General features: G+C 41.6%; 1 protein-coding gene across 1 annotated transcript; it reads left to right on the top strand.

The window, feature by feature from the left end:
* CIDEA (cell death inducing DFFA like effector a) lies at nucleotides 1–25,675 on the top strand. The gene is made up of 5 exons (XM_072152267.1): nucleotides 1–198; nucleotides 7,567–7,714; nucleotides 9,136–9,282; nucleotides 15,018–15,199; nucleotides 24,003–25,675. Exons 1-5 carry the CDS (start codon nucleotides 146–148, stop codon nucleotides 24,130–24,132), a joined length of 660 nt encoding a protein of 219 aa, XP_072008368.1. The 5' UTR covers nucleotides 1–145; the 3' UTR covers nucleotides 24,133–25,675.
* Nucleotides 25,676–26,222: the final 547 nt, after the last annotated feature.

Below are 26,222 nucleotides of genomic sequence, written 5' to 3' on the forward strand. Positions count from 1 at the left end.
AGGCCGGAGGAGTAGGGTGCAGTAATGGGCCCGGCCAGGGGGAGGAGCTCCAGCTTCTCCATCACTGGAAGTAGGGGAAAGGTTATCCCCATTGCCTCCTCCTCCAGCACCTCAGTGTTACCACAGCAGCCGTGCACACGGGACAATGCAGAGTGCCATGGAGTATGCCAATGCCTTGTCTCCTAAGGCTCTCATAAGGTGAGGTGCACTCATTATACTGCGGGTGGCAGGGGCCGCTGTGTTTACCATGCTACGCCATGGCCAGTGTGTGCGATGCTGCGGCCGGATTAGCACATTGCTGAGTGTTATCAGCTGTGGACAGATGATGTAGTGGGGTGGGCTGTGTACTCCTCTGTTACCTCCTGTATACTCTGCATTGTAGCAGAGTACTACCATTACTATTACTTGCAGAGGTTATGTCTAGTATTCATGTTTTACTACATATGAGGCATCAAAGGGAACCTGTCATCAGGGATTAGGCCCAGTAAACTCTCACCCACCTGTTATGCAGGGCAGTGTCCTGTCCTTCTACCTTCCCTACAGGAAATCATCACAGTCTTGGTAATGATGATTGCCTTTTCCTAAGGGTCATTAGGCCAATGTGACCTCTTTGCCCTGGTGACTCCTTATGTCATTTGACTACAAAGATCTCTGAATGTAATAGACTATCACTGTGCTGCAAAGCAGGTTGGTGATGGCTTGTGTACCTAAATTCTCATAACTGGTATATTTAAAGTCATTTATGAGATAGAGAGAGAGAGATATATATATATATATATATATACAGGCGGTCCCCTACTTAAGAACACTCGACTTACATACGACCCCTAGTTACAAACGGACCTCTGGATATTGGTAATTTATTGTACTTTAGTCCTAGGCTACAATGATCAGCTGTAACAGTTATCACAGGTGTCTGTAATGAAGCTTTAGTGTTAATATTGATTCTTATGACAACCCAACATTTTTAAAATCCAATTGTCACAGAGACCAAAAAAGTTCTGGCTGGGGTTACAATAATAAAGTATAGGGTTCTGACTTACATACAAACTCAACTTAAGAACAAACCTACAGACCCTATCTTGTATGTAACCTGTATCTCGTATAGGTTATCCCTTCAAGGCTTGTATTGGGCTTAAAATATTAATGATATTTCCTAAGGGTAGATCCTCAATATCAGATTGGCGGGATGCAACACCTGATATTGTCTGTCTGATACACATAGAATGGAGGAGGTTGCAGCTCACTTATCAGTGTAGTGGTCAGACCAAGTTACTGCACATGACTTATTGATGTGACCACTACAGTACAGTGGTCAGAACGGGTTACTGCAGATTAGCCCCCCATTCCCTACTCAGGTGAGCGCAGGCTAATCTGCAGGGTTTGTTCAGCCACTACACATAGAGGTGAGTGTCTGTTTCCTTCTCTGTGATCTGTGGGGGTGCTGGAGCCCCACCAATCTGATATTGACGACCTACCCGTAGAATAGGTCATCAATGTTTTTAGCCTGGTGCAGTCCTTGAAGGGATAACTTATGAATATATATGTCAAAACTTAGCTATGGCATAAACTTAAAAGTGTGTACTGCATGGTACTATATACAGCCTAAATAATTCTCTAGCATTGTATCACTGTTATTTTGTAACCCTTTCTGGGCTGAAGAGAAAGCTCCTGTTTATGCCTGTGGCAAAACTGACTCTGTGTGTGTGTATTGGTTGCACATACTACACCCTGGTTTGGGGCAGCAGATTCTGACACCACCTGCTTCTACACTATCATTTTGTGTTTACAATTTATTGTTTTCGGTGAGTAATAAGTATTATATATTGTTGGCCTGGGTTACACAGGGTTGTGGATTTAGGTTTAGACTATGGCTGTACAACAACATAAAGTCAAATACACTTGTGGTTTAGGTTTAGTAGGGTGAACTGTGACAACAACCAGTATGCTATGGAGTCATATATGGTGTCAGAATTTCCATCACTGCTGCCAAACTCCAATATGTTTTTTATGGAAGCCACTGCATTTATCTTTACCACATGAACCAGTTCCCATTTCCCATTCCAAGTTTATTTTTTGAATAAAAACCAGATAGTAATTCAAACAGATGTCTGGATGGATACAGTAATAGTATCAGAGTCAGCGGTTGTACTAACATGAAGGGTAATAATACTTCTCTCACCGTTTTTGAGGAGTATGACATTTTCAATATTATTGACAAAAAGTAGGAACAGAAAGAAACAGGGAAAATCGGGAGGACAAGGCCTGCACCCAGAATTCCTCTAGGTCCCGGTATAGACTGTCACACGTGGTCAGATGCCCCAGATAACCACAAGATATATGCAACCTATTGTACTGCTCAAAAGAGGAGAAAAAATGAGGCAAAACTTTACATCCAAGTAAGGATAATATATATAACAATCTTTATTCACATAAATACACGTCACAACACATGGTTAAAATACATAAAGATGTTGCAGAGTTACAATGATGGTACACAGACAAAAGAGCAGCCATGCCCAGACATATGGAGACGATGTATAATGAATAGTATGGAAGGGATCTGGTAAACAAATGATGTAAGGTCAAACCCATGGGCTGGAATAACCTAGTAGACAATGCCTGCACAGCAAAAGCTTGTACCATATAATATAATCGGGGAATACATGTAAAGAAACCAGTCCTTACCAGGTGTGGAGCGTGGTGAACTCCGATGTCCAGGGAGGGCTGCATCCCCGACGCTTATTGAGCCTTTTCAATAATACAAATATATAGCTCCTAGTCATATATGGTTCTAACCCATTCGCATTGCAGCATTTTTTTCATTCATTTTTCGCTATAACTTTTTCATTTTTCCGTGTACAGAGCTGTGTGAGGGCTTATTTTCTGTGTAACAAATTTTACTTGTCAATGACGTTATTTATTATTCCATGCCGTATACAGGGAAGCTGGAAAAAAATTCCAACTGTGGTTTAATTGGCAAAAAAACGTTTGTGTGGGCTCAGTTTTTACGACTTTCACAGTGCATTGCCGTCTATTAAATGCCACTGACAACAATTAAAGGGTTAATTTACTTTTTTTTTTTTTAACAGGGTAACATTTAGCAAGGAACACATTCTATATGTGTTCTCTGTTTTTCTTATATATAGATCACAGATAAAAGGGATCGAATGGTAACAGCCACTGTATCTGTATACAGAGACATGCAGAGAGGATGCATATAGCTTCTTCCCATCACGCCTCTCACTGTATACAGGGGCAGGTGTGACAGGGGACTGATAATATGGGTTACTTACTTACTGCTCCAGCTCGCGGCCGCTGTAGAATGTCATGTGACCTGAGCTCTGGTCACATGACCAATGAGAGCCGCAAGCCAGCCTGGCGTAGTGGCTCTTTATTACAAGTCATAGATGGCGCGCAGGATCGCAGTGGTGGTAGAGTAGAGTATCAGTTTTTTAACTGACACCATTAACGGTCAGTTTCCATTTTGCATTATTTTGTAGGCATCAGTTTTGTGTTTTTTTTTTTTATTTCAACTATCCGCTCAAATAGGAAGGAAGGTCTAATGGAAGAGCAGATACTAAAGGACCCCATTGCAAGTCCACTGACATCAAAAGAAAAAAGCAGATCTGTTATTCATCCAAGCGGGAACTGGACCCAAGGCTTCGTTCAGTTGTTCCGGAATTGCGTTTTTATAAAAGCAATTTGAGCGCAGCAGGAGGAGTTTTCCCAGTCACATCTGCGGACACTGAAAATACATCTTTTGTATTTACTTGGAAAACAAATACCCTAGCACAGTGGTGGCGAACCTATGGCACGGGTGCCAGAGGTGGCACTCAGAGCCTTTTCTGTGGGCACTCAGGCCATCACCAGAGATGACTCCAGGTATCTTCCTGCAGTGCCAGACAGCCTAGGACAGAGCTATTTTAAAGTGACAGCTCTACCTGGGACTACTGGAAGAGTAGAAAGGTGTGGACAGATCTGGAAATCTCACAATGCAGGAAATCTGTAACACAATGGGGCAAATTTACTTACCCGGTCCATTCGCGTTCCAGCGGCGGCTTCTCCGCTCTGGATTCGGGTCCGGCCGGGATTTAATAAGGTAGTTCTTCCGCCGTCCACCAGGTGGCGCTGCTGCGCTGAAAGTAAACTCATCGCGCCGGAATGCACCGAGCTGGACCAGGTGAAGGTAAGCGGTCCTTATGCGACACATTTTCGGTTTTTAAATGCGGCGGTTTTTCCGAATACGTCGGGTTTTCGTTCGGCCACGCCCCCCGATTTCCGTCGCGCGCATGCCAGCGCCGATGCGCCACAATCCGATCGCGTGCGCCAAAATCCCGGGGCAATTTAAGTACAAGCGGCGCAAAACGGAAATATTCGGGTAACACGTCGGGAAAACGCGAATCGGGCCCTTAATAAATGACCCCCAATATCTTAAGTGGCATTAAAAGTATAAAATCTCTTAAAGGGGTTGTCCAATTATTAGAAAAATGTAGCAGGCGGTCTGGGGAGGGCTTTACTCACCACCTTCTGCGCTCCCGTTGTCCCATGTCGCAGTCAATCGGAGCCGTGCCCCTGCTTGTTTACATGGGCTCGGCAGATCCGCTCCAGGAGCCAGGCACCTCCACACAGCTCCTGTCCCAGTGCCTGATACAGTGCTAGGACATAGGGACTGGCGGGGTTGCCAGGCACCCCGAAGTTGTCACTGAGGCTTACTGGCACCACTGGAGGAGGTGAGTAAAGCTTTATTTAAAAAAAAAAAAAAAAAAAAACCTTTCTCAGCGCGCATGCTACATTTTTCTAATAGTCGGACAACCCCTTAAAGTTTTTAAAAGAAATTTCAAGACTTCATCGAGATGTATTCAGACTGATAACAGATGATCTTTCAATTAGCTAATTATTTTGTGCCAGCAAAGTGACTCCTATAAGGAGATGATCGGATTTGCATTAAATTTGGACTGCAATGTATTTTGGATTATTTAATCTCAAGGCAATTACATTAAACTACTACCCAGGTTGTGGTTTGTTGAGTATTAAGCTGGTTAACCACTCCAACATATGGAAAGGAAATCCTTAGTTTGGTTCTTATTTTTAGCATTGCTGTCTATGGCAGCGGCTGCTCTGTCCTGGCAGCTGGTGGCTTTTTCTGGACATTTTATTGCAGGATGAGACAAATGAGGAATACAAGTTTCGACACACAGGTTGGTGCCCATAGCAACATATTAGAATTTTATTTTCTTCTTTGAAAGAATACAGGATGCATGGTGATTGATTGTCATGACAAACTAGGGTTGTTATCTTTGTTTTCATCCAGTTCTGATAAATAAAGGAGGTGTTTTATTAGATCTTGTATTTTCTGTCATTTTATAATGTCTCCTTGTTGGTATAGAATACCCACATTAATTATGTGAGGATCCTGCTCCCAGCATCTAAGACAAAGGAATAAAAGTACAGTCCCGTAAAACTCATTAAGTAAATACATTCTTGAAGATGTACCACAGAATTCACCTTACATGTAAATACACCCTAAAGCAGGGGTCCAAGGGATGCATTATCACACCGCTCAGTTTCAAGGTGCTGCAGTAGTAACCTAGATGCTCCAAACACCATAGTACAACACAAATACTGCACTGTACAAGAACTAATACAGACCCTAGAGCAGACTGCAAATACGGCGCACAAATTAGATTATAATTATAACACAGACCCTCAAGAACAGACCTATTATACAGAAGACCCCCAGAGCAGACGCATAATAGTGGAGATACCCCCAAAGAAGACATATAATAGTGGAGATCCCACTACAGCAGACTTATAATACAATACTGGAGACCCATCCCAGGGCAGATATATAGCGCAATACTGGAGACCCACAAAAAACCAAAAAACAAATGCCCACCTTTCCAGACTCTTCATCTCCTTCCTGGTTCTTCTGCTCTGGCTTCTGGTATTGGCTGTATGTGCCAGCGTTAGGACCCAGTGGAGTGCAGCATCCGGAGCAGGAGAAGATCCGTGCAGGTAGTACAGAACAGCTTACATGCCCTACTGCTTGAGTTCCCTTTACAGCCAGTTTCAGAAGCCAGGGCAGAGCAGAAGATACCGGGAGTGATGAGGGCTTGTCTTGCGTTTTCACTGCCCGGCCTTCTGCAACAATGAGCACTGTCATCAGTGACGGCAGTCTCTTGAGCAGCAATGTGCTTACCGCAACCCAAAGCTGCAGGCTGTGCATCCATGCACTTAAGGGTACATTGCCCAGGTTATGTATGGATTTCTGCCATCAGGACTGTGGAGTGGGTAAACCAAGCTTCCAACTCCTCATTTTCTCTAACTTGGACTCCACAAAATGGTCACTGACTGGTCCTGTTTTCCTGATCACTCTAGCAGTCCTGAGATCCTGAGAACTTGGGCATTCCTTCTGTGCCTTGTTTCTTTGATCTGTAGCAGAGGAGCTTCACTACTGAGCATGCATATATAGCCATGCTTTTCTTTCCACATCCTGCTGACAGTCCAATCGGCGCTTCTATACCTGATGGAAGTGTTCATTGGTTCAGAAGGCCGGGTCACTGATGGAATGGTTCATTGGTGCAGAAGGCCGGTGAGTGCAGCTTAGAAATTCGTACTGCTCTCAAGTCTTCCCCTGCCTCACCACTCTGTGTCCCGACTTCTGACACTGATTGTATGCGTCAAGGTAGAGCGTCCCCAGGAGCAGGGGAGGACCCAGCAGTGGTTCACTCCTGCTCCTAGCATAGTTCTGAGTCCTGATCTGGCACATACAACCAGCGTGTTACATGAAGGGAGAGGAGGTGCTGTGTCGCACAGGGAGCAGAAGATGAGACAGGAAAGGATAGGATGAATTCATTTTTTTTTCTGCTCTGGGGGTCTCCAGCTTTTGTAGTTTTTTATGTTTTGGGGATCTCCAGTAGTTTTATCCTCTGGTGGTTTCCATTATTATTTGTCTACTCTTGGGTCTCTACGTTATTATCATTATTTGCTCTGGAGTCTCTAGTACTATTATTGTCTGCTCTGAATGGAGTATTTGGTTGCTGGAGTGGTATTTATTGCTGTGCTGTGGTATTAATAATATGAGGTGGTACTGTACTGGCCCAAATCCTTAAATCCGGAATAGAATAGTCATTATAAGTAAATTTCATAATTTTTGTAATTTTATCATATGTTTCACCAGTGATAGTTGGTATTCAAGTCTTGTTCTAAGTCTTAAAAGGGCAGCTGATGGTAATCCAGGAGTGTCCATCCGTTCCCCCCATATTTTTTGAACTTCGGAATGCCATTCCGTTTAACATAAGTGCTATACTCCAATCTTATAAGTGCATTTATACAATCTATGAATTCCTTCTTATCCGGAGGTGTAGGCCTTATCCAGTGTGCAGCTATGACTTTCCTAGCCTGGTACAGAGATCTTTGGATTGCTATGTTATGAGATCTTGTAAGATCATACACTTGGAGTACTTCAAGGAGACCTGCCAGTGGGGTTTCATGTACACCCCTTTAGTATTTTAATCTATGAATCTATCTATGAATTGAAGGAATGGTTCTGTTTATTTGCAGATCTGTTACAACTGTAGGTTCCTCACTGACCCGAAGAGTTCTCTTCCCACCTCTTCCTCCTCCACAACGACCCTTCCGTGTGTCTAACTGCGACAGAAGCAAGCGAAAAGGTCTGGTAGCTGGTACATTAAAAGAACTCCTAGAAAAGGTATTTGGTCTGAAATTTCTACTATATTGTGAACTGGGAATTCTTATTTTTTATTACAAATATATATACAAATATATATATATTTTTTTACAATAAGTACATTGAATAAAATTCATACAATGAAAAAACATAAGAAACGGTTACTCTTTATATAAACATTAAATTCTAACAGTTTCATTTTAGGGAACATCAGAGTGACGTTGCGCTCTCTAGGATCACACTAAGCGCAAATTAATGTCTAAGATTCTGTTTTATAGTTGGTGCCTGTATAATTAAATACAGTACTGCTCGGTCTGTTGTTGCCATTGGCAACCTTCTTTTGACTAAAACAGTACTTCTTTGTGGTTTCCACTTCTATCCATACCCATAAGGGGTATAGGCCATCAATACACTGGCTGGGTGTTGGCCCCCCACCAATAGCACATTAAGGGCCTATCATGTAGATAGGATAATCTGCATTATTTCTAGAAAACTCCTTTTTTAAGAGAATCTGCATTTGATTATAGCCGTCACTTTGTTCAATTGCTTTTCCTTTGTCTGTTTGTTTTGATCTTTCAACACTATGATAAGTTTATATCGGAATATGGAAGTTTATATCTGAATAAGGGGGCAGTAACATTTTCTTTTCATAGAGCACAGGGGTGCACCCCCAGAGAGCATAAACGGTTACCACCCCTTGACTAATATGCACTCATTCACATAAAACAAAAACACACAGCAAAATGATCAGGGTCAGCAGTGCTGCACTGAGATGTGTCATTCAGTATTTTCTACTTGGTGACATCCACGCTTAAAGGAAATCTACCACCAGGATCATGGATAGTAAACCAAGCACACTTACATACTGGTGTTTGCCCACTCTGGCAGGATCTGATATTCTTTTGGCTTCTTAAGCCCTTTTTTTATTAAAAAAAAAAAGTTTTAAATATTATGCAAATGAGCCTAAGGGGGTCCAGACTACATTGACATCTATGTTGTCTAGATCACCTCAGGCTCATTTGCATACTTTTTTTTTTTTTAAAATAAAAAGGGGCTTAAAAAGCCAAAAGAAGATCAGATCCTACCAGAGCAGGCACACACCAGTCTGTAAGTGTGCTTGGTTTACTATCCATGATCCTGGTGGTAGATGCACTTTAAAGTAAACTGCACAAAAAGTTAAGAAACTTGACACAGAATAGGATGCATTTTATAATACTTTGCAGTGTCTTTCTAAGACTTGGCTCATAGTTTCCCTTGTGGGAGGTGATCTTTACCTTTTATAGGTGTGTTAATATTTTAATAAATGAGTAATATATCACTGATAATATCCAAATATAAGTGAGCACATGTATATTCATCAGACATATTGTCATGCAGTATACGCACAATGTTTAGAGTATAGATCTTGTAGTGTTAAGAGTCACTGTCATTTTTCGTTGCAGGCACTTGAGGCATTGTATATTACCAGCAGTGTGGTGACCCTGGTGCTAGAAGATGATGGCACCGTTGTGGACACGGAGGAGTTCTTTCAGTCTTTGGAGGACAACACACAGTTTGTACTTCTTCAAGGACAACAGAAGTGGTCACAAGTAGGTTTTCTGCTGACTCAAATTGTGTGCATATTTTTTGTCTTTTGTCAATGTTATGGACAGCGTGTACAGCCAAACCACTGTTCACACCAAGCGGCTTGAATAGTGACAGCTATATGTGTATACAAGTAAAATTATTGATAACTTATCAATAGAATGTCTCCAATATCGGCAATCCCAAGGATCAGCTGTTCTCTGAGAAACAGCTCTAGATTGGAATCAATGTTGATCTGCAGTGACTTGACTCTACCACAACTGTGAGTGTGGAGCTGTCTGCTTCCTGCTCCTTTCTCTGTTTATCAGCTGCTGAGAGTATCAGATACGTGGGGGCTCTGAGTGTTAAATCTCATATTGAGGATCTATCTGTAACCCCTTCCTGTAGTTAGAGCACCAGGACATACCGATATGTCCTGGAGATTGCACAGGCTCAGAAGTAGAACCTGTGTGATTACCACATGATCCCAGCAGTATGTGACAGCAGGGCTCCTGCACGAATGGTTCGGAAAGCGATAGCCTCGATCCTGGATGTTAGCCCTCTGGGCGCCGCGGTCATGTTTGTCTATAGGGCTTTAACAGGTTCTGATATCCACGATCGCGACCCCCACCCTTCCTGAAAAAACTGTAAAAAAAAAAAAAAAATTTAAAAGTTCCCTAATGCCCTATTCTATATAGAAATCATATAATCATATATAACATACACTCACTGGCCACTTTATTAGGTACACCCATCCAACTGCTCGTTAACACTTAATTTCTAATCAGCCAATCACATGGCGGCAACTCAGTGCATTTAGGCATGTAGACATGGTCAAGACAATCTCCTGCAGTTCAAACCGAGCATCAGTATGGGGAAGGTGATTTGAGTGCCTTTGAACGTGGCATAGTCTGAGTATTTCAGAAACTGCTGATCTACTGGGATTTTCACGCACAACCATCTCTAGGGTTTACAGAGAATGGTCCGAAAAAGAAAAACCATCCAGTGAGCGGCAGTTCTGTGGGCGGAAATGCCTTGTTGATGCCAGAGGTCAGAGGAGAATGGGCAGACTGGTTCGAGATGATAGAAAGGCAACAGTGACTCAAATTGCCGCCCGTTACAACCAAGGTATGCAGAAGAGCATCTCTGAACGCACAGTACGTCGAACTTTGAGGCAGATGGGCTACAGCAGCAGAAGACCACACCGGGTGCCACTCCTTTCAGCTAAGAACAGGAAACTGAGGCTACAATTTTCACAAGCTCATCGAAATTGGAGAGTAGAAGATTGGAAAAACGTTGCCTGGTCTGATGAGTCTCGATTTCTGCTGCGACATTCGGATGGTAGGGTCAGAATTTGGCGTCAACAACATGAAAGCATGGATCCATCCTGCCTTGTATCAACGGTTCAGGCTGGTGGTGGTGGTGTCATGGCGTGGGGAATATTTTCTTGGCACTCTTTGGGCCCCTTGGTACCAATTGAGCATCGTTGCAATGCCACAGCCTACCTGAGTATTGTTGCTGACCATGTCCATCCCTTTATGACCACAATGTACCCAACATCTGATGGCTACTTTCAGCAGGATAATGCACCATGTCATAAAGCTGGAATCATCTCAGACTGGTTTCTTGAACATGACAATGAGTTCACTGTACTCAAATGGCCTCCACAGTCACCAGATCTCAATCCAATAGAGCATCTTTGGGATGTGGTGGAACGGGAGATTCGCATCATGGGTGTGCAGCCGACAAATCTGCGGCAACTGTGTGATGCCATCATGTCAATATGGACCAAAATCTCTGAGGAATGCTTCCAGCACCTTGTTGAATCTATGCCACGAAGAATTGAGGCAGTTCTGAAGGCAAAAGGGGGTCCAACCCGTTACTAGCATGGTGTACCTAATAAAGTGGCCGGTGAGTGTATATGGTGGTGGTGTACAGATTTCACGGATTGAACACTGTCGAGGACATCTCTGCTTTTCCATAGAATAACATTGCTGAACTGAGAACATGACTACATGAGTTCTTCCATCATATATCACTACTTAGGCCTCATGCACACAACCACATGTTTGTTTTTTCTTGTTCTCTATATACTGCTGTATTTTGGCCGTAAATGCAGAAGATTTTTTCACATGTATTACACCGTATTCCTATAAAATACAGACTGCTGGCAAATTATGGCTGGCAGAATGCACCTCCCACTGGTTTTAGATACTGCATGTATATACAGTAGCATACAGTGCACAGCAATATGCAACCTGTATTTTATACGTTCCCGTAGACTTCTAAGGGGCATACAGAATGGAAGTACATGGGAAAACAGGAAATACTCCTCCTTTTTATTTTTTACGTCTCAGACGGTACACTACTCAATATGGCCATTGAAATTGATGGCTGTATTGCCCATTGAAATTAATGCAGCCGTATACTATCCATACATACAGCCGTTTTCATATGTTCGTGTGCGTGAGGCCTTATGCTTTGAGTCCTTTCCACACCCCCCTGCTTGCCACTGTGTTGGGAACATGAAATTCAGCCACCACATGGTCGTGTTTTTTAGCCCTTCTGAAGGACTCCAGATCCTGACACTCACTACATATTAATTATATTTGCCACTTTGTTCTCCACCTTCATAAAACAAATACATTCAGTAAATCCTGGTGTCCACAATGGTAAAGCACAGACTCGAAAATAAAAACGCCATATAAAATGGTGCTGCCACTGACTAGAGCAGTGTTCTGTATCCATGACCAAGACGTATGAAAAGACATGAAAGATGAATAAATGTATTTTAATAAATAAAGAGCAATGTATTTGTATACGTTACTCTTTATTAAGGTTGAGAAACAATGTTTTTTAAAGTGTATAGACTAAAATGATAATCATAAGCGCTATAATAGGCAGTTGTGGTAGATTGCTCTGCTCTCTCTACAATGAGCTCATGGCTGAGTTTATGTCTGTATTCTGTTTTTGTATACCAAAGGAACAACAAAACTGAAAAATGGAGGAATCGCATTGAATGGAGGTAGAGGTCCTCCAACTATTACTTTCTTCAAAAAGTGAACCCTACCAGAACTGAAGAATTACGAGTGATCTGTTTTTGACATTTGAATCAATGGTTGTTAAAACTTCATTTGGTTTTAGGACTAATCCATTTCTTTCAAAGATCTTCTGTTCCTTCTGTAGAAAAAAAACCCTAGCATATAGATCAGATCTCCTTGACCTGAGTTTGGAGAAGTCTTGTCTTTAGTTACATCACCACTAGGTGGCAGGCAAATATTAGATGGGGGGAAAAGCATTCAGCTACATTCAGATCTTAGTTGCACATTCAGTTTTCTGGTCTTTTAGGGCTCATTCACAGTGGGCATACCGCGTGTGAATGTACCCTTAGAAGGGAAAACTAAGAAAAACAGTGGGTGTTTAAATACATGAGTTATCATTAGTTTGTGTTAGGCTTCAGTATGTTCATAGCGGCGCTTGCAGGAAAAAAAAACACTTTGAATTCTGATAGATGGAGAAAAGATCACTTAGTTATACTTTACATGGGAATGTGAATGGGAAAAATGGATGACTTGGAACATCAATTGTAATCAATGGGATACGACTGTTCCATTGTTCATCTTTCTAATCATATGATGGTACAAAAAAAAGTGTATTTAGACACAATTCACATATGCATTGTAGGTTTCTGTTATGAACTTCTGTTACAGGCGAAATGCTAAAAATGAATTGAAGGTCTTCTGCTTGTCTTCCATACCCCTTAGAGATACATACAAGAACTATTAGCTTCCATCATGTTTCCGTTATTTAGAGCAGAAAAAAAATTCTGCTATAAATGACAGAAAGGCATAACAGAACTTGCCACACCAAGATGTACCATAAGCTTCTTTTTGACATTTGTACCAAGGTTCCCTTAATAACAATTGATCTCTTCGGACGTGGGACTGGAGAGAGGGATAAATGGGAGTAGATGGCAGGGAATCAAAGGCTACCATCCATTACTGAACAGATTAATAGCAACCACGGTCTGTTATGCAGAATGATTGGACCTCTTTACTCCAGCACCAAACTTGCTAGACTGACACCCAACAATCAAATATTAGTTGTGTATCCTGAACCCAGGCCATAAATAATACATGCCCAGAAAATCTCTTAACCCTTTAAAGGACATCTGTCATCAGGTCTGTGTCACTAGTCTTGTGACTACTACCTGTTGGAGCAGCTCACAAGGATCCATCCCAGCCTTTATCTAGTTATTTCATACATTATTCATTGTAAAATCATCTATTTTTTTATCATGTAAATGAGGCTAGTCACATGGTCAGAGGCAGTGATGTCACCCCTGTTACCCCTCCCCCCCTCCTTCCCCTGCTCATGTCTGTGTGTAATGTATAGTAAAGCATTGCTAGTGTGTGTGCTGCATCTGCTGACATGCTGCATCCTCCTAATATACAGGTGAGAGACACAGACATCAGCTACACATGAATCTGACATGTTCTGCTGTAACATGGCTGCCTGGAGCTGCTGTATCTCTCCTAAACACACACACATGCACACACAGGCTGCAGGGGGTGTGGCCACCAGCACCAGGAAGCACATCATTATACAGGCTGTCAGTCATGCACTGGGGGTGTGGCCACCAGCACCAGGAAGCACATCATTATACAGCCTCACATCATTATACAGGCTGTCAGTCATGCATTGGGGGTGTGGCTGTGCCTTCCACTCATGAATAAGTTGGACAGCTTGAATATGCTAATGCTTCATTGGACATTTCACAGGTCATTTGCATACAGCTTTAGGACCTCATTGCTTAGGTTTACAGGCATGTAGAGGGACAATGAAGGGATAGGGGCAATGCTTTCTAATGGCAGTTTATGAAAATATATTTAGTTTAGGGGGGTTATTTTGCATCACGGGTTCTCTTTAAGGACGCAGGGTTTTCTCGCTCATTTCTCGCTCTCCTCCATCAAAAATCCATAACTTTTTTTAATTTTTCAGTGTACAGAGCTGTGTGAGGGCTTATTTTGTGCGTAACAAATTTTACTTCTCAGTCACATTATTTATTATTCCATGTCATGTAATGGGAAGCTGGAAAAAAAATTCCAAATGTGGAAAAATTGAAAAAAAAACCTGCAAGTTCTTGTGGGCTCAGTTTTTACGACTTTCAATGTGGCTCTAAATAAGACCTCTGCTTTATTCTTTGGTTTGGTACGATCGCGGTGATGCCACATATATACAGGTTTTATTGCGTTTTAATACATTTTCAAAAATTAAACGAATGTGTACAAAAAAAGAAAAAATAATTTCAGTAATGAGACCCCCACAAATCACGAGAATGGGGAATCCTATATCATCCGATGTACCTCAGTTGAACCCCTTATCGCTCCCCGAGATGAGGGGACCAGCCGGCTGCGCATGTCTGAGCTGCCCCATTCATCCCTATGGAGCAGATGGAGATTGGTGAGTACGTCGCTAGGCAATCTAAGCTCCAGACATGCACGTCATGCTGCTCCACTCATCTCTGGGAGCTACAAGGGGTCCGACTGGAGTACATTGGACCCTTCGTTCTCGTGATCTGACATGTTTTGTGGGAAAACCCTTTTAAGTGCTGTGGTCAAACCAGATCCTGGCACCTTAACATGCACCACAGTAGGTTTCAAACCCTTTAGACGGCCTGACAATATAGGACACTTGTGTGCAGTACCAGCATCTGTGTAGCTAATGACAAAATAACAATGCTTTGATCTTATATTCCTAGGCAAGAAATGCTTCACAATCCACCAAGCAAGTGAACAAGAAAGGAATCGCCAACATAACGCTGGATTTGTACAAGCTGAACCCTAAGGATTTTATTGGTTGCTTGAATATAAAGGCCACCTTTTATGAAATGTACTCTGTATCCTGCGATATAAGGTGTTTGGGTGCAAAGAAGGTCCTGAGGTGAGTACGTGCTTTACACAAGTGATACTTGTAGATATGATTATAGGCACATGGTACTATAACCATACCTCCCAACATTTGTGAAAGGGAAAGAGTCGATCCTCCTAAGCCACACCCTCAATCACTCCCTGGCCACGCCCCAAATTTTAGCCATATTATAATAATAAAAATCATCTCAATAAAAAAAAAATAAAAAAATTATCCTCTATGGCAGTGATGGCGAACCTTTTGGTGACAGAGTGCCCAGGCTACAAGCAAAACCCACATATATGTCGTAAAGTGCCAACATGACAATTTAAGCAGTAACTTATTGCTTCTTGCTGTAGCATAGGTTTTAATCGTATTGGTCTCCTGAATTCACCAATACAATAGAAAGATGATGGAAAAATTTGGATTGTAGCTTCCCCACAGGGTCCCCTGAAGAGAGAGAATCAGGGGACCCAGAGCAGGAGCTCCAATGACAATCCATCTCTATCCACACCTTCTAGCTCCTCCTATAGTCCTGGCAGCCAAGGATGTGGCTTTAAAAAAGTGCCAAGCATGGCACTTTCTGAGCTGTATTGGATCACAGGAGAAAGCCTAGCTGGCAAACTCTGTGTTGGGGTGAAGGCCTGGGTGCCCACAGAAAGGGCTCTGAGTGCCACCTCTGGCACCCGTGCCATAGGTTCGCCACCACTGCTCTATGGGATTTGAACCTAGAATCTGCAGTGTCCATGTACAATAATGTCACAGTGCCTCAACCCACTGAGCTATAACCCCTGTGGTTATCAAGGTTTAGAATTTTGGTAACTAAGAACTATGACTACTGTTACACTGTGACACAGATTTACTGCCTTGGTATATAGAGAGGGATCTTCTCAGAGATTATTGTAATTATTGAGACTATTATTATTATTATTATTATTATTATGGAGATTATTATTATTATTGAGATGATTATTATTATTTTTACTATTATTAATAATCGTCTCCATAATAATAAAAATAATAAAATTTATATTAATAATAATAGTCTCAATAATTACAATAATAACCTCTGAGAAGATCCCTCTCTATATATCAGTGCATTAAGTCTATGTCACAATGTAACAGTGGCAGATAACACTTCTTAGTTACCAGAAATCCTCTGATAAGTATCACTTGGCTTATAGCTCAGTTAGTTAAGCTCCTGTCTACAGTGCAGAGGGTCCCAGGTTCAAATCTCAGCCTGGGCAAAACTTTTAACTTATTTAATTAAATAACGAGCTTGTGTCTGGGGAATCCCTGGAGACCATATATGGACAGATACTGATCTGAGCCTGTTGACGTGGTCCCTGCTCTCCACTAAGCCGACACATCTCTGAAAAGGATTCCCTGCCCGATGTCTGCTCTGGGGAACCCTAGGAGATGCAGTGACCATATATGGATAGAGATCTGAAGCTGATGACGTGGTCCCTGCTCTCCGCTAAGCCGACACTTCTCTGAAAAGGATTCCCTGCCCGATGTCTGTAGAAGCCATTCTGTACTGTGAGTTCTGGCTTTCAAAGTATTTACTATGCGGACACAGCGCGGGACACAGCGGGACCTTGGAGGGAAATCTCATAGCTGCCCGTGACGCGGGGCAGAGGTAAGAAAAACAGGACTTTCCTGGCAAAATCGGGACGGTTGGGAGCTATGCTATAACTAGACTCTGGGCCCCCAACATGGTTATGTTACAAGATCCTACTTTCTTTTGTAATGAGAAAAGATACTAACTTTATGTTCTCCGCTGTTCACATGGTGGTAGATTTGCTCTGTGGGGGCTATCCAGTCCCCAGCATTATAGGTTTGCTCTGGCAGGGGGGCTCCAGTATTATAGATTTTCTATGGGGGGGGGGGGTCTCCAGTATTATAAGATTGCCGTAGGAGGGGGGTTTGGTTTGTGCACTGTAGAATACTCTTGGGTCTATATTAGTTATTGTACAAATGTAGTAATATGCAGTAGTGGTTTCTGGCATTTCTAGGGTGTTAATGCATTGCAAATGCAATTAAATTTGTATTTACACTGTGTAAACATCATGTTAACATTTTGGTTGCAAATTGTTTACACAACGCGTGAAGCACCCTCAGCACAGATTATCCTCTGACCCCAATACACAATTCTTTTGGCTCCAGACATTGGGCAGTCGTCGTACAATTCATATGTGATCAAAGCTGAAACCAAATAGCGGTGTTCAGCTATTTTAAATGAATTAATAGATACTTTTTAAGTGTTCTAATTTTAAAGTAAAAATGGTTAAGCTAGTAGACTGGATGAAACAGTCTGTTTAGTTTACACCATCTAACTATTGGAACATGCTGTTCTATTATTTTAATTGCTTTCTAGTTAAAAAAGATCCATATGCCCTACCCCCGTCTTACTGCTGTGAGAACATATGATGTACATCATTATGCTATTTCTGTTCTTTCAACTCAAACACTACACATATGTTTAGTTGGGTGGAGTTAGCCTTTAAGCCAAATTATTGTTCATCTCCCTTGTCTCTTCTTGCCGGTACTCTTGTTACATTGAATCTTCTGGACTCAGTATTTTGGGTTATCTTTATTACATTATATACCTACAACGTTACTATTGAAAAAGAAGTTGAGAAACTACAATTGTTCTAGAAAATAAAACAAGGGACATCGCATTAAGTCATTGTCTCCATAGCCGCTTCATTTTTGGATACGTTCGGCTTATAAATGATATGTGGATGAGGAATGTTTGTTCTCCTATCGTCCGTTCTTCCTACACATTCATTCTTTCACTCACAGCTAATGTTTTACATTAGACTCCAGAGAACAGCAAGAACTTCCCTTGATTTATACTGAAGAGCAGCTGTTCTGTAGCTCGCAGCTGTTGTATGTCCAGTTGTGTCCTGGAGGAGTCGGACCACACCTGCCCCCATATCCTGATTTCATCCTCGCGCCTCCATCACACAGCTGAAACGAGAGCTCTTAAAGTACAAAAGCTCCCTCACGTGATACTAAGCTTCACAAAATCATGGGTCAGACATTCAGGGGGTGTATAATAATGTTGCCTTATGTACTTGGCTGAATTCGTTGTGAAATACTAAATCTATAACTTCTTATAGGTCCCTTAACATGTCTACTGCTGGTGTGTTTGATAGGTTCCTTATATGGTGCTTATCTCCCTGCCATTTGCCTATTATATATGACTGAATGAGAAGGTCCTACTCCTGTACGGAAGAGAGTATAAATTCTCATTTTCCAGCTTTGTTTTAGGAGGAAGTGGCCATAAAATCTGAACAAAGGTCTCAAGTTTTGTTCCCTGTACTTGTTACCCAACAGAATATTTATGTAGCTTATCTCATGTAGCGCCCACTACGTGGGTTACCACTAGGCAGTCATCACAGCATTGTCTTGTGAAGAATGGAGCATTTAGCTTATTTGTTGAAGCAAAAAAATGTCAGGTTAGGAAGTGGTATATGAGGAAGGTAGTAAATCATGTCTTCTGTGGAGTCTGGCCAGTGTAAAACACATTTGCATAATTTTCTTGTGTGCTCTATTTTTACAACTGTAATTGTGCGCTCCAAATGACACCTCAAATTAGTTCTTTGGTTCGGTTCCAACATTTTATATAGCTTTTATTATGTTTTAATAGATTATACAAAAATTAAAACAATTTGTACAAAAAAGAAACTCTATTTGCTCTATGCTGATGCTAATAACTTTTTCATTCTTTGGTGTACAGAGCTGTAAGGTGTCATTTTTGGCGCAACAAGATGACATTTTCTTCACTACCATTTTGAGGACTGTACAACCTTTTAATCACGTTTTATTGAAAAATTTTATGTGATGCAAAATGGTGAAGTGGCGATTCTGCCATTTTGGGTGCTATTTTCTGTTATGGGTTTCACTACCAATAATGACCTTTTTAAAAAAAAAAAAAAAAAAAAAAGTATTTATTTTTTTTATGGATAGGACATTTTGGAATGGAGCGATGTCTATTATATTTGTCATTTTACTTTTTATAGGAAAAAGTTTATATCATTTTTAGGAAAAAGTTTGAGTTTTGAACTTTTTTGCAATTGTTTTGTAACTTTAGTTTTTTTACTGTATATTTAGACCGTCTAGGGCAGTGATGGTGTTCTGAGGACACCAATACAATAAGAAGAAAATTTGGATTGTAGCTTCCTTCCAGGGTCTCCTCAAGAGAAAGAATCAGGGGATCCAGAGCAGCAGCTCCAACCATAATCTCTATCCATACTTTCTTTCTTCTTGTGTAGCCCTGGCAGCCAATAAGGTGTTGCCAAGAATAGTTTTTGACCGCAGGAGGAAACCTTGAGTCATGTCAAGCAAACATTGTGCTGGGGTGAAGGCCTTGGTGCCCACAGAAAGGGCTCTCAGTGCCACCTCTGGCACCTGTGTCATAGGTTCGCTACCACTGCTCTAGGGTACTTGAACCCTAGGGTCAGGGCCGGCTCCAGGTTTCAGGGGGCCCCTGGGCGATAGAGCCTCAGTGGGCCCCTTAACAGTGAACTTGTGTAGCGACATTAAAAAACAGACATACTCACAGATATACAGCATATATACACACACTTCAAGTACATACAGCACATACGCACAGATATACAGTGTATATATACACACATATACAGCACATACGCACAAATATATACAGCATATATACACACATATACAGCACATACGCACAGATATACAGCATATATACACAAACATCCAGTATATACAACACGTAAGCACAGATATACAGCATATGTACACACACATCCAGTATATACATCATATATACACTAGTACCCAATATATACAACACATACACACATATATACAGCATATATACACCATACATAGCATATATACACATGCATCCAGTATATACAACACATACACACAGATATACACTATACACACCCATCCACTATATACATCATACACACAGATATACAGCATATATACACACGCATCCAGTATATACAGCACAGACATACAGCATATATACACACCCATCCAGTATATACAACACGTACGCACAGATATACAGCATATATACACACACATCCAGTATATACAACACATACCCAGATATACAACATATATACAACACATACGCACAGATACACTATACACAGCATACATACACACACATCCAGTATATACAGCATACATACACACAGATATACAGCATATATATACACACACACATCCAGTATATGCAGCATACATACACACACATATACATGCATTTACATATGTACAATCATACTCGCCCCAGCTGGATGTCACTCGGTCAGGACAGGGTGACAGGTGAAGTGGACCGCATAGAAGAGGGCGGCCGGGGCTGGACATTCGGCGCGCAGGCCGGACGCGAGCCGCTCGGCCGAAGGCGCACGGTCCGGGCCGCAGGTGAAGCGGGCGAGCCGGGGAGCGCAGGGCGGGCCAGGAGGGATGGGTGTGCCGGGGAACGGAGGGCTGGGCAGCAACATGTGAGGTGGGTAGGGCAGGGCGGGGCTGCTACGGTCCTTCAGCAGCAGCAGCCAGGGGAGGTAAAGGGATGGGCCGGAGTGGGATGCTGAATTATACTTTGCTCCCGGGCCGATCCCACTACGTCTCCGCCCACCTCCTATGCGGCCTGAAATCGGCGGCGAACCTGGGCCCCGTAATACGGTGCCACATCGTCGTGGTGGGCCCCTTTGGAGCTGTGGGGCCCCGGCACTTGCTCGGGTCAGCCGGGTGCTGACGCTGGGCCTGCCTAGGGTGTCTGATCACTCCCACCATATACTGCAATACTAATGTATTAGAGTATATGGGGATTTTGCAGTACATCTGTATTGGTCTGTTACTCGCAGATACTGCCTAAAGACAATCCTGGGAGTATGCCATAACCTCCCATTACAAGACGTTCAGAAACCTCCAAATGCAGAAGGGGTTAAAAAGCATTTAACCCCTTAAGGACGGAGGGTTTTTCGGCTAATTTCTCGCTCTCCAACTTCAAAAATCCATAACTTTTTCATTTTTACGTGTACAGACCTGTGTGAGGGCTTATTTTGTGCGTAACAAATTTTACTTTCCCGTAACATTATTTATTTTAACATGCCGTGTACTGCGAAGCTGAAAAAAAATTCCAAATGTGGAAAAATTGAAAAAAAAACACACGTGCGTCACGTTCTTGTGGGCTCAGTTTTTACGACTTTCACTCTTCGCTCCAAATAACACGCCTACTTTATTCTTTGGTTCGGTGCGATCGCGTGATCAAATTTATATAGGTTTTATTGTGTTTTAATACATTTTCAAAAATTAAACGAATGTGTACAAAAAAGAAAAAAAAAATTTTGCCATCTTCTGACGCTAATAACTTTTTCATACTTTGGCGCACGGAAATGTGTGAGGGGTCATTTTTTGCGAAATGAGGCGACGTTTTCATTGCTACCATTTTGAGGTCTGTGCGACATTTTGATCATTTTTTATTTCATTTTTTATGTTATGTGAAAAGGTGTAAAAGTCGCATTTCGGACATTTGGGCGCCATTTCCCGCCTCGGAGGTCACCGCCGTCCGTAACCGTTTTTATATTTTGATAGATCGGGCATTTTGGGACGCGGCGATACCTAATATGTCTGTGATTTTTACTGTTTGTTATGTTTTATATCCGTTCTAGGGAAAGGGTGGTGATTTGAACTTTTAATATTTTATTAATTTTTTTTATTTTTTAAACTTTTTTTTTTATTTTTTTTTTCACTATTTTTTAGACCATCTAGGGTACATTAACCCTAGATGATCAGATCGCTCCTACCATATACTGCAATACTACTGTATTGCAATATATGGCATTTTTGCAGGTCTTACATTACAATGAGCCACTGGCTCATTGTAACGAACCTGCATAAACCATGTAGCCTCGTGTCAAGAGAAGACCCGAGGCTACCATGGTAACCGATCGCCGCCCCCCGATGACGTTCGGGGGCGTGGCGATCGAAAAAAAGATGGCGGCGCCCGCGCGCCGCCGTCTTTTAAACGCCGCCCGCGACTTTGCGGGCGGCGTTTAGAGGGTTAATAGCTGCAAGCACCGACCGCGGTTATTAGCGGTGGGGGTTTTGTGCAAAATGCAAAAACCCCCACCTCTGTATGAAGAGGACTCAGCCCGTGAGCCCTCTTCATACATCCCTTATACCTCTGCGCCGTAGAGCTACGGCGCAGAGCGTTAAGGGGTTAAAGGAATGCTCCAATCTAAGCTGATTGTTATTGATCTTGGAATAAGGATATGTTGTGTTTTTTTGTTTTATTTTTTTAATTCTGCTATATATGAAATTGTGATAATTCACATGAACTCGGCGTGGCTTCACGATGCTTGGCCCGGCTCCCCTTTTGTCTTCTCCGGGATGCTCCAATCCCTGCGGCTCGTCTTCAGTCTGCTGTAACAGCTGGCAGCGACGCAGCCATGCACTCTACCTGCCGGCGCATACTATGACGTCATCAGTGGGCGCATCATAGTGTGCGCCGGCCAGCAGAGTGCATGGCCGCATCTCTGCCGGCTGTTACAGCAGACCGAAGACGAGCCGCAGGGATTGGAGCATTGCAGAGAAGACAGAAGAGGAGCCGCGTCGAACCTCGGGACCACCCGAAGGTGAGTATGTAAGTTTAATTTCTTTGTTTTTTTTAAGTGCTGGGCAAACAGGGGGCTGGCTAGCTGTATACTGGGAGGCTGTGACCAATGCATTTCCCACCCTAGACTTGTACTCGAGTCAGTAGGTTTTCCCAGTTTTTGGTGGTTAGGGGGCTCAGCTTATACTCAAGTATATATGGTACTTCAGATGGTAGATTCCTCACGGTAGGTTTTCTTTAATATGATACCATGGTTCTTGGTACTATAGAACCTAACATATAGGCATTTAAAGTATGGTAAAAAAACTTTACAATTAATGTATGTAAAAAAAAAAAATACATTTAAGACCTTATTTAAGAACATATAGTGTTTGAAGAAACCTTAAGAGGGTTTTCCGAGTTAAACATGTTGAAGACATATCCTCAAGTCACCAATATTAAATTGATGGAGATCTGACACTTGGCACTCCCTTCCCAAACCATCTGTAGGCACAAGAACTAACAGACAATGGGAAAGATGTATTAATCTGCATACACCAGAATACTGGAGTAATGTGCACCTGAAATGCCATGTGCCACATTTATTACATGTTTTCGTGTAAGTCGGGAAAAATGCCTAAAAATGGTCTAAGAGTGTGGCCACGCCAGACCAATTAATAGGAGCCGCAAAGTCCTTAGTCTTATACTGCGCCAGATTAATCATCCAGCATCAGATACAATGATTTATCTGTCACAGCAGAGAACTGCTTAGTCCTACTTCCACCAACACATTAATACATTTCCCGCAATGAAGCCTGAAGCACTGCTGTGTTTTCTGTGTATTGTCTGAGCTACCAAAGTGTAACTCCTATTCATTTTAAAGGGAGCTGAACTGCAGTGGCTACTAAAAAAGAGAACAGAGCCGTGCTTGTGGGTTGGTTCTCGTTCTCAGTTCTGGTTCTGGATGTTGTTTTACTACTTTTTTTTTTTTTTTTTTTTTTTTTTTAATAAATATATTTAAAAATCCGTTATTGCACCATCCACTTTGTGTTATTTTAACTCCTGGTTACTTTGTGGGATGGTTGCCCAAGACCACAGTATACAAGACCACCTGGAAGACTGTATCCTGTACACTCAATACCATTTGTCTAATGACTTAAATAGAAGATTAGCTATCCATATCTTATGATCTTCATAACCCTACTGAACTGCAATATTAACCCATTTCTTTATTGAATTTAGGCGTTTTCTGCGGATCCTGTCGCACCTTGCTCAGGTAGCTGGACATTTGCTCCTGTACAGTGGCTCATATATACTTCAATGGACAGAGGACACTGAAGAAAGGACATACAGAAGAACAGAGAGATCATAAGATACTAGTGCAATAGTTATCACTGATGGTGGCAATATTTGTTTCAAGATAATTCACCCAGTTAACATGTACTTGCTGTGAAAATGTTCATATTTGTTGCTCAGTATATGATTAATATATTCTTGAAGTGTATTTCATCATCTTATACCGATAAACATCTCCTAATATTAACAATTCTATCATTAGCTGTCAAATAATTCTGTATATTTAGAAAACCTAATATCTGGTAATGCCATGTCTAATGTTTACATTTTTTTTTGTTTACATACTTTGTTTACATACTTTGCTGCCTGCCGCTATCCCGTGCCACCATTCTTGGGTCGCTCTCACTGGGGTCCAAGAAGCTGTTTTTATAAGGACTTTATTAATAGCCCATTATGCATCAGTTTTCTATACTTGGGAGTGGGGGGGTGACACATTTAGGAAGTAGTTTATTTCGGGTAAGACCAGTTTCAAAGTGGTCTCTGTTTATTTTCAGTAGACCTGCAAGGATCCATATTTTGTGTCCATATTAAAATGAACTTTTTTGTTACTGCTTTAGTGGGCACTTTCACATTGCAGTATTCTGGTCAGTATCTTGCATCAGGATTTGAAAGCCAAAATTAAGAGCGAATCCTACAGGAAGAAAGTATAATGGAATGATTTGTACACCTTTTGTGATTAGGATCCATTTCTGGGTTTGGCCTCCAAATAGTGACATGTAATACTGGCGTGGGAAAGTTATCCTGCTATCATTGGTTGTGTTGGTGATTTTAATATGACGAGTCCTTGAAGTTTGTGGTTGCTGCTAGTTTGAAAATTGCTATTGTTGTAGTAAAATGTAGAGGTTATTTATTGTTACAGGATTTATAATTTTTCCTTCTGTTTTACCAGTTGGTGCTAATGAAATGCAAGTGTGTAGTCTTATGTACCTTATTTAATATGAACAAAGCTAAAGGAAATATTTAATATTTTTAGACATTTTTGAAAATGACTGACTGAATTTGACTATACTAAGCTGCTTTAGATTTATAAGATTTCATTTAATTCGGGGCAGCAGCTTTTTTGAAGGTCCTCTCATTTTTGGCCTCTATGCTAGAGCACTGACTTCATTTTGACCACACAACAATGGGTCAGGGTGCATTTTTTAGCCTTTTGTTTGTATTTAGCAGAGCATTCTTTGTTCCGTCCAAGAAACTGGTAACCATAAAGGCCTTGACACCCAATTGCACTACGGCTATACTATACAACACTCCAGCTATGTCTTTTGGGACCAATTTTTAAAGCCGAGTGGGTTAGTGGGATCCATATGGCTTGATATTATATTTAATTTAAATCCATGACAATATTCAATATGTATCTCATACAAGCTGTCGGTACTATTTGGTCTAGGTGCCATTGTATGCATATCTATATGATCTCCATAAAAGCAATTTTAACAATGAGCCAGAGACTTTTCAATGGAAAATTGATGACCTCAACTGGAAGTCTTATTTTTTTTTTTTGTAGCCAATATTGCAGTTATTTTAAAATTTGTTTTTAATAAAAATGTCTGTCCTTCTCATTTGCTTATCCTGGGTCTTCTGTCTCATATAGAGTAAATGGTAAAGGATAGGTAGGAGGTTGTTTCATTCTATACTTCTTAAAAACGGAAACAGACCTTTGGTTTAAGGACCTGCCAAATAATGGGGATATTTGCATTCACCACAAGCAGAACACGTATGATGATATTAAAATTACAGGAAAACCATCTCTCTAAAGCTTTTTTTAAGGGTATAAGGCTATACCATGCTCACAGACCATGCAGTGGAACGCATATTTCACAGCCTGAGCTCTGTGCTGAGGACATGACTTTGTTATATATGATATAGTCCCTGCCTCTGCCACCGTACAAGAATGTCAAGCTCTTTTCATGATCACAGCATGAAGCTGTTATTCCGATGCTTGGAGTCCTGTCCTCTGCACACTGTTTAGCTTTTCAAAATCTGCCCACAGTATAGTCCATGATTTGCATATCTAGTATGCTCATGTATTTTTAAGCCTAACCTCTAGAAAACTTTCCACACGTTTGTGTTTGCAACATGGTTAAATGGTCTGCAACATATTTAAAG

This window comes from Engystomops pustulosus, chromosome 5, assembly GCF_040894005.1.
Source record: "Engystomops pustulosus chromosome 5, aEngPut4.maternal, whole genome shotgun sequence".
NCBI classification, from domain to species: Eukaryota; Metazoa; Chordata; class Amphibia; order Anura; family Leptodactylidae; genus Engystomops; species Engystomops pustulosus.

Bases quoted from the DNA above. Each gene is read 5' to 3' on its own strand.
- CIDEA (XM_072152267.1), top strand. From the start codon at position 146: ATGCAGAGTGCCATGGAGTATGCCAATGCCTTGTCTCCTAAGGCTCTC. The intron at 7,715-9,135 runs GTATTTGGTCTG...TTTTCGTTGCAG, and splicing joins TAAAAGAACTCCTAGAAAAG to GCACTTGAGGCATTGTATAT. The intron at 9,283-15,017 runs GTAGGTTTTCTG...TTATATTCCTAG, and splicing joins GACAACAGAAGTGGTCACAA to GCAAGAAATGCTTCACAATC.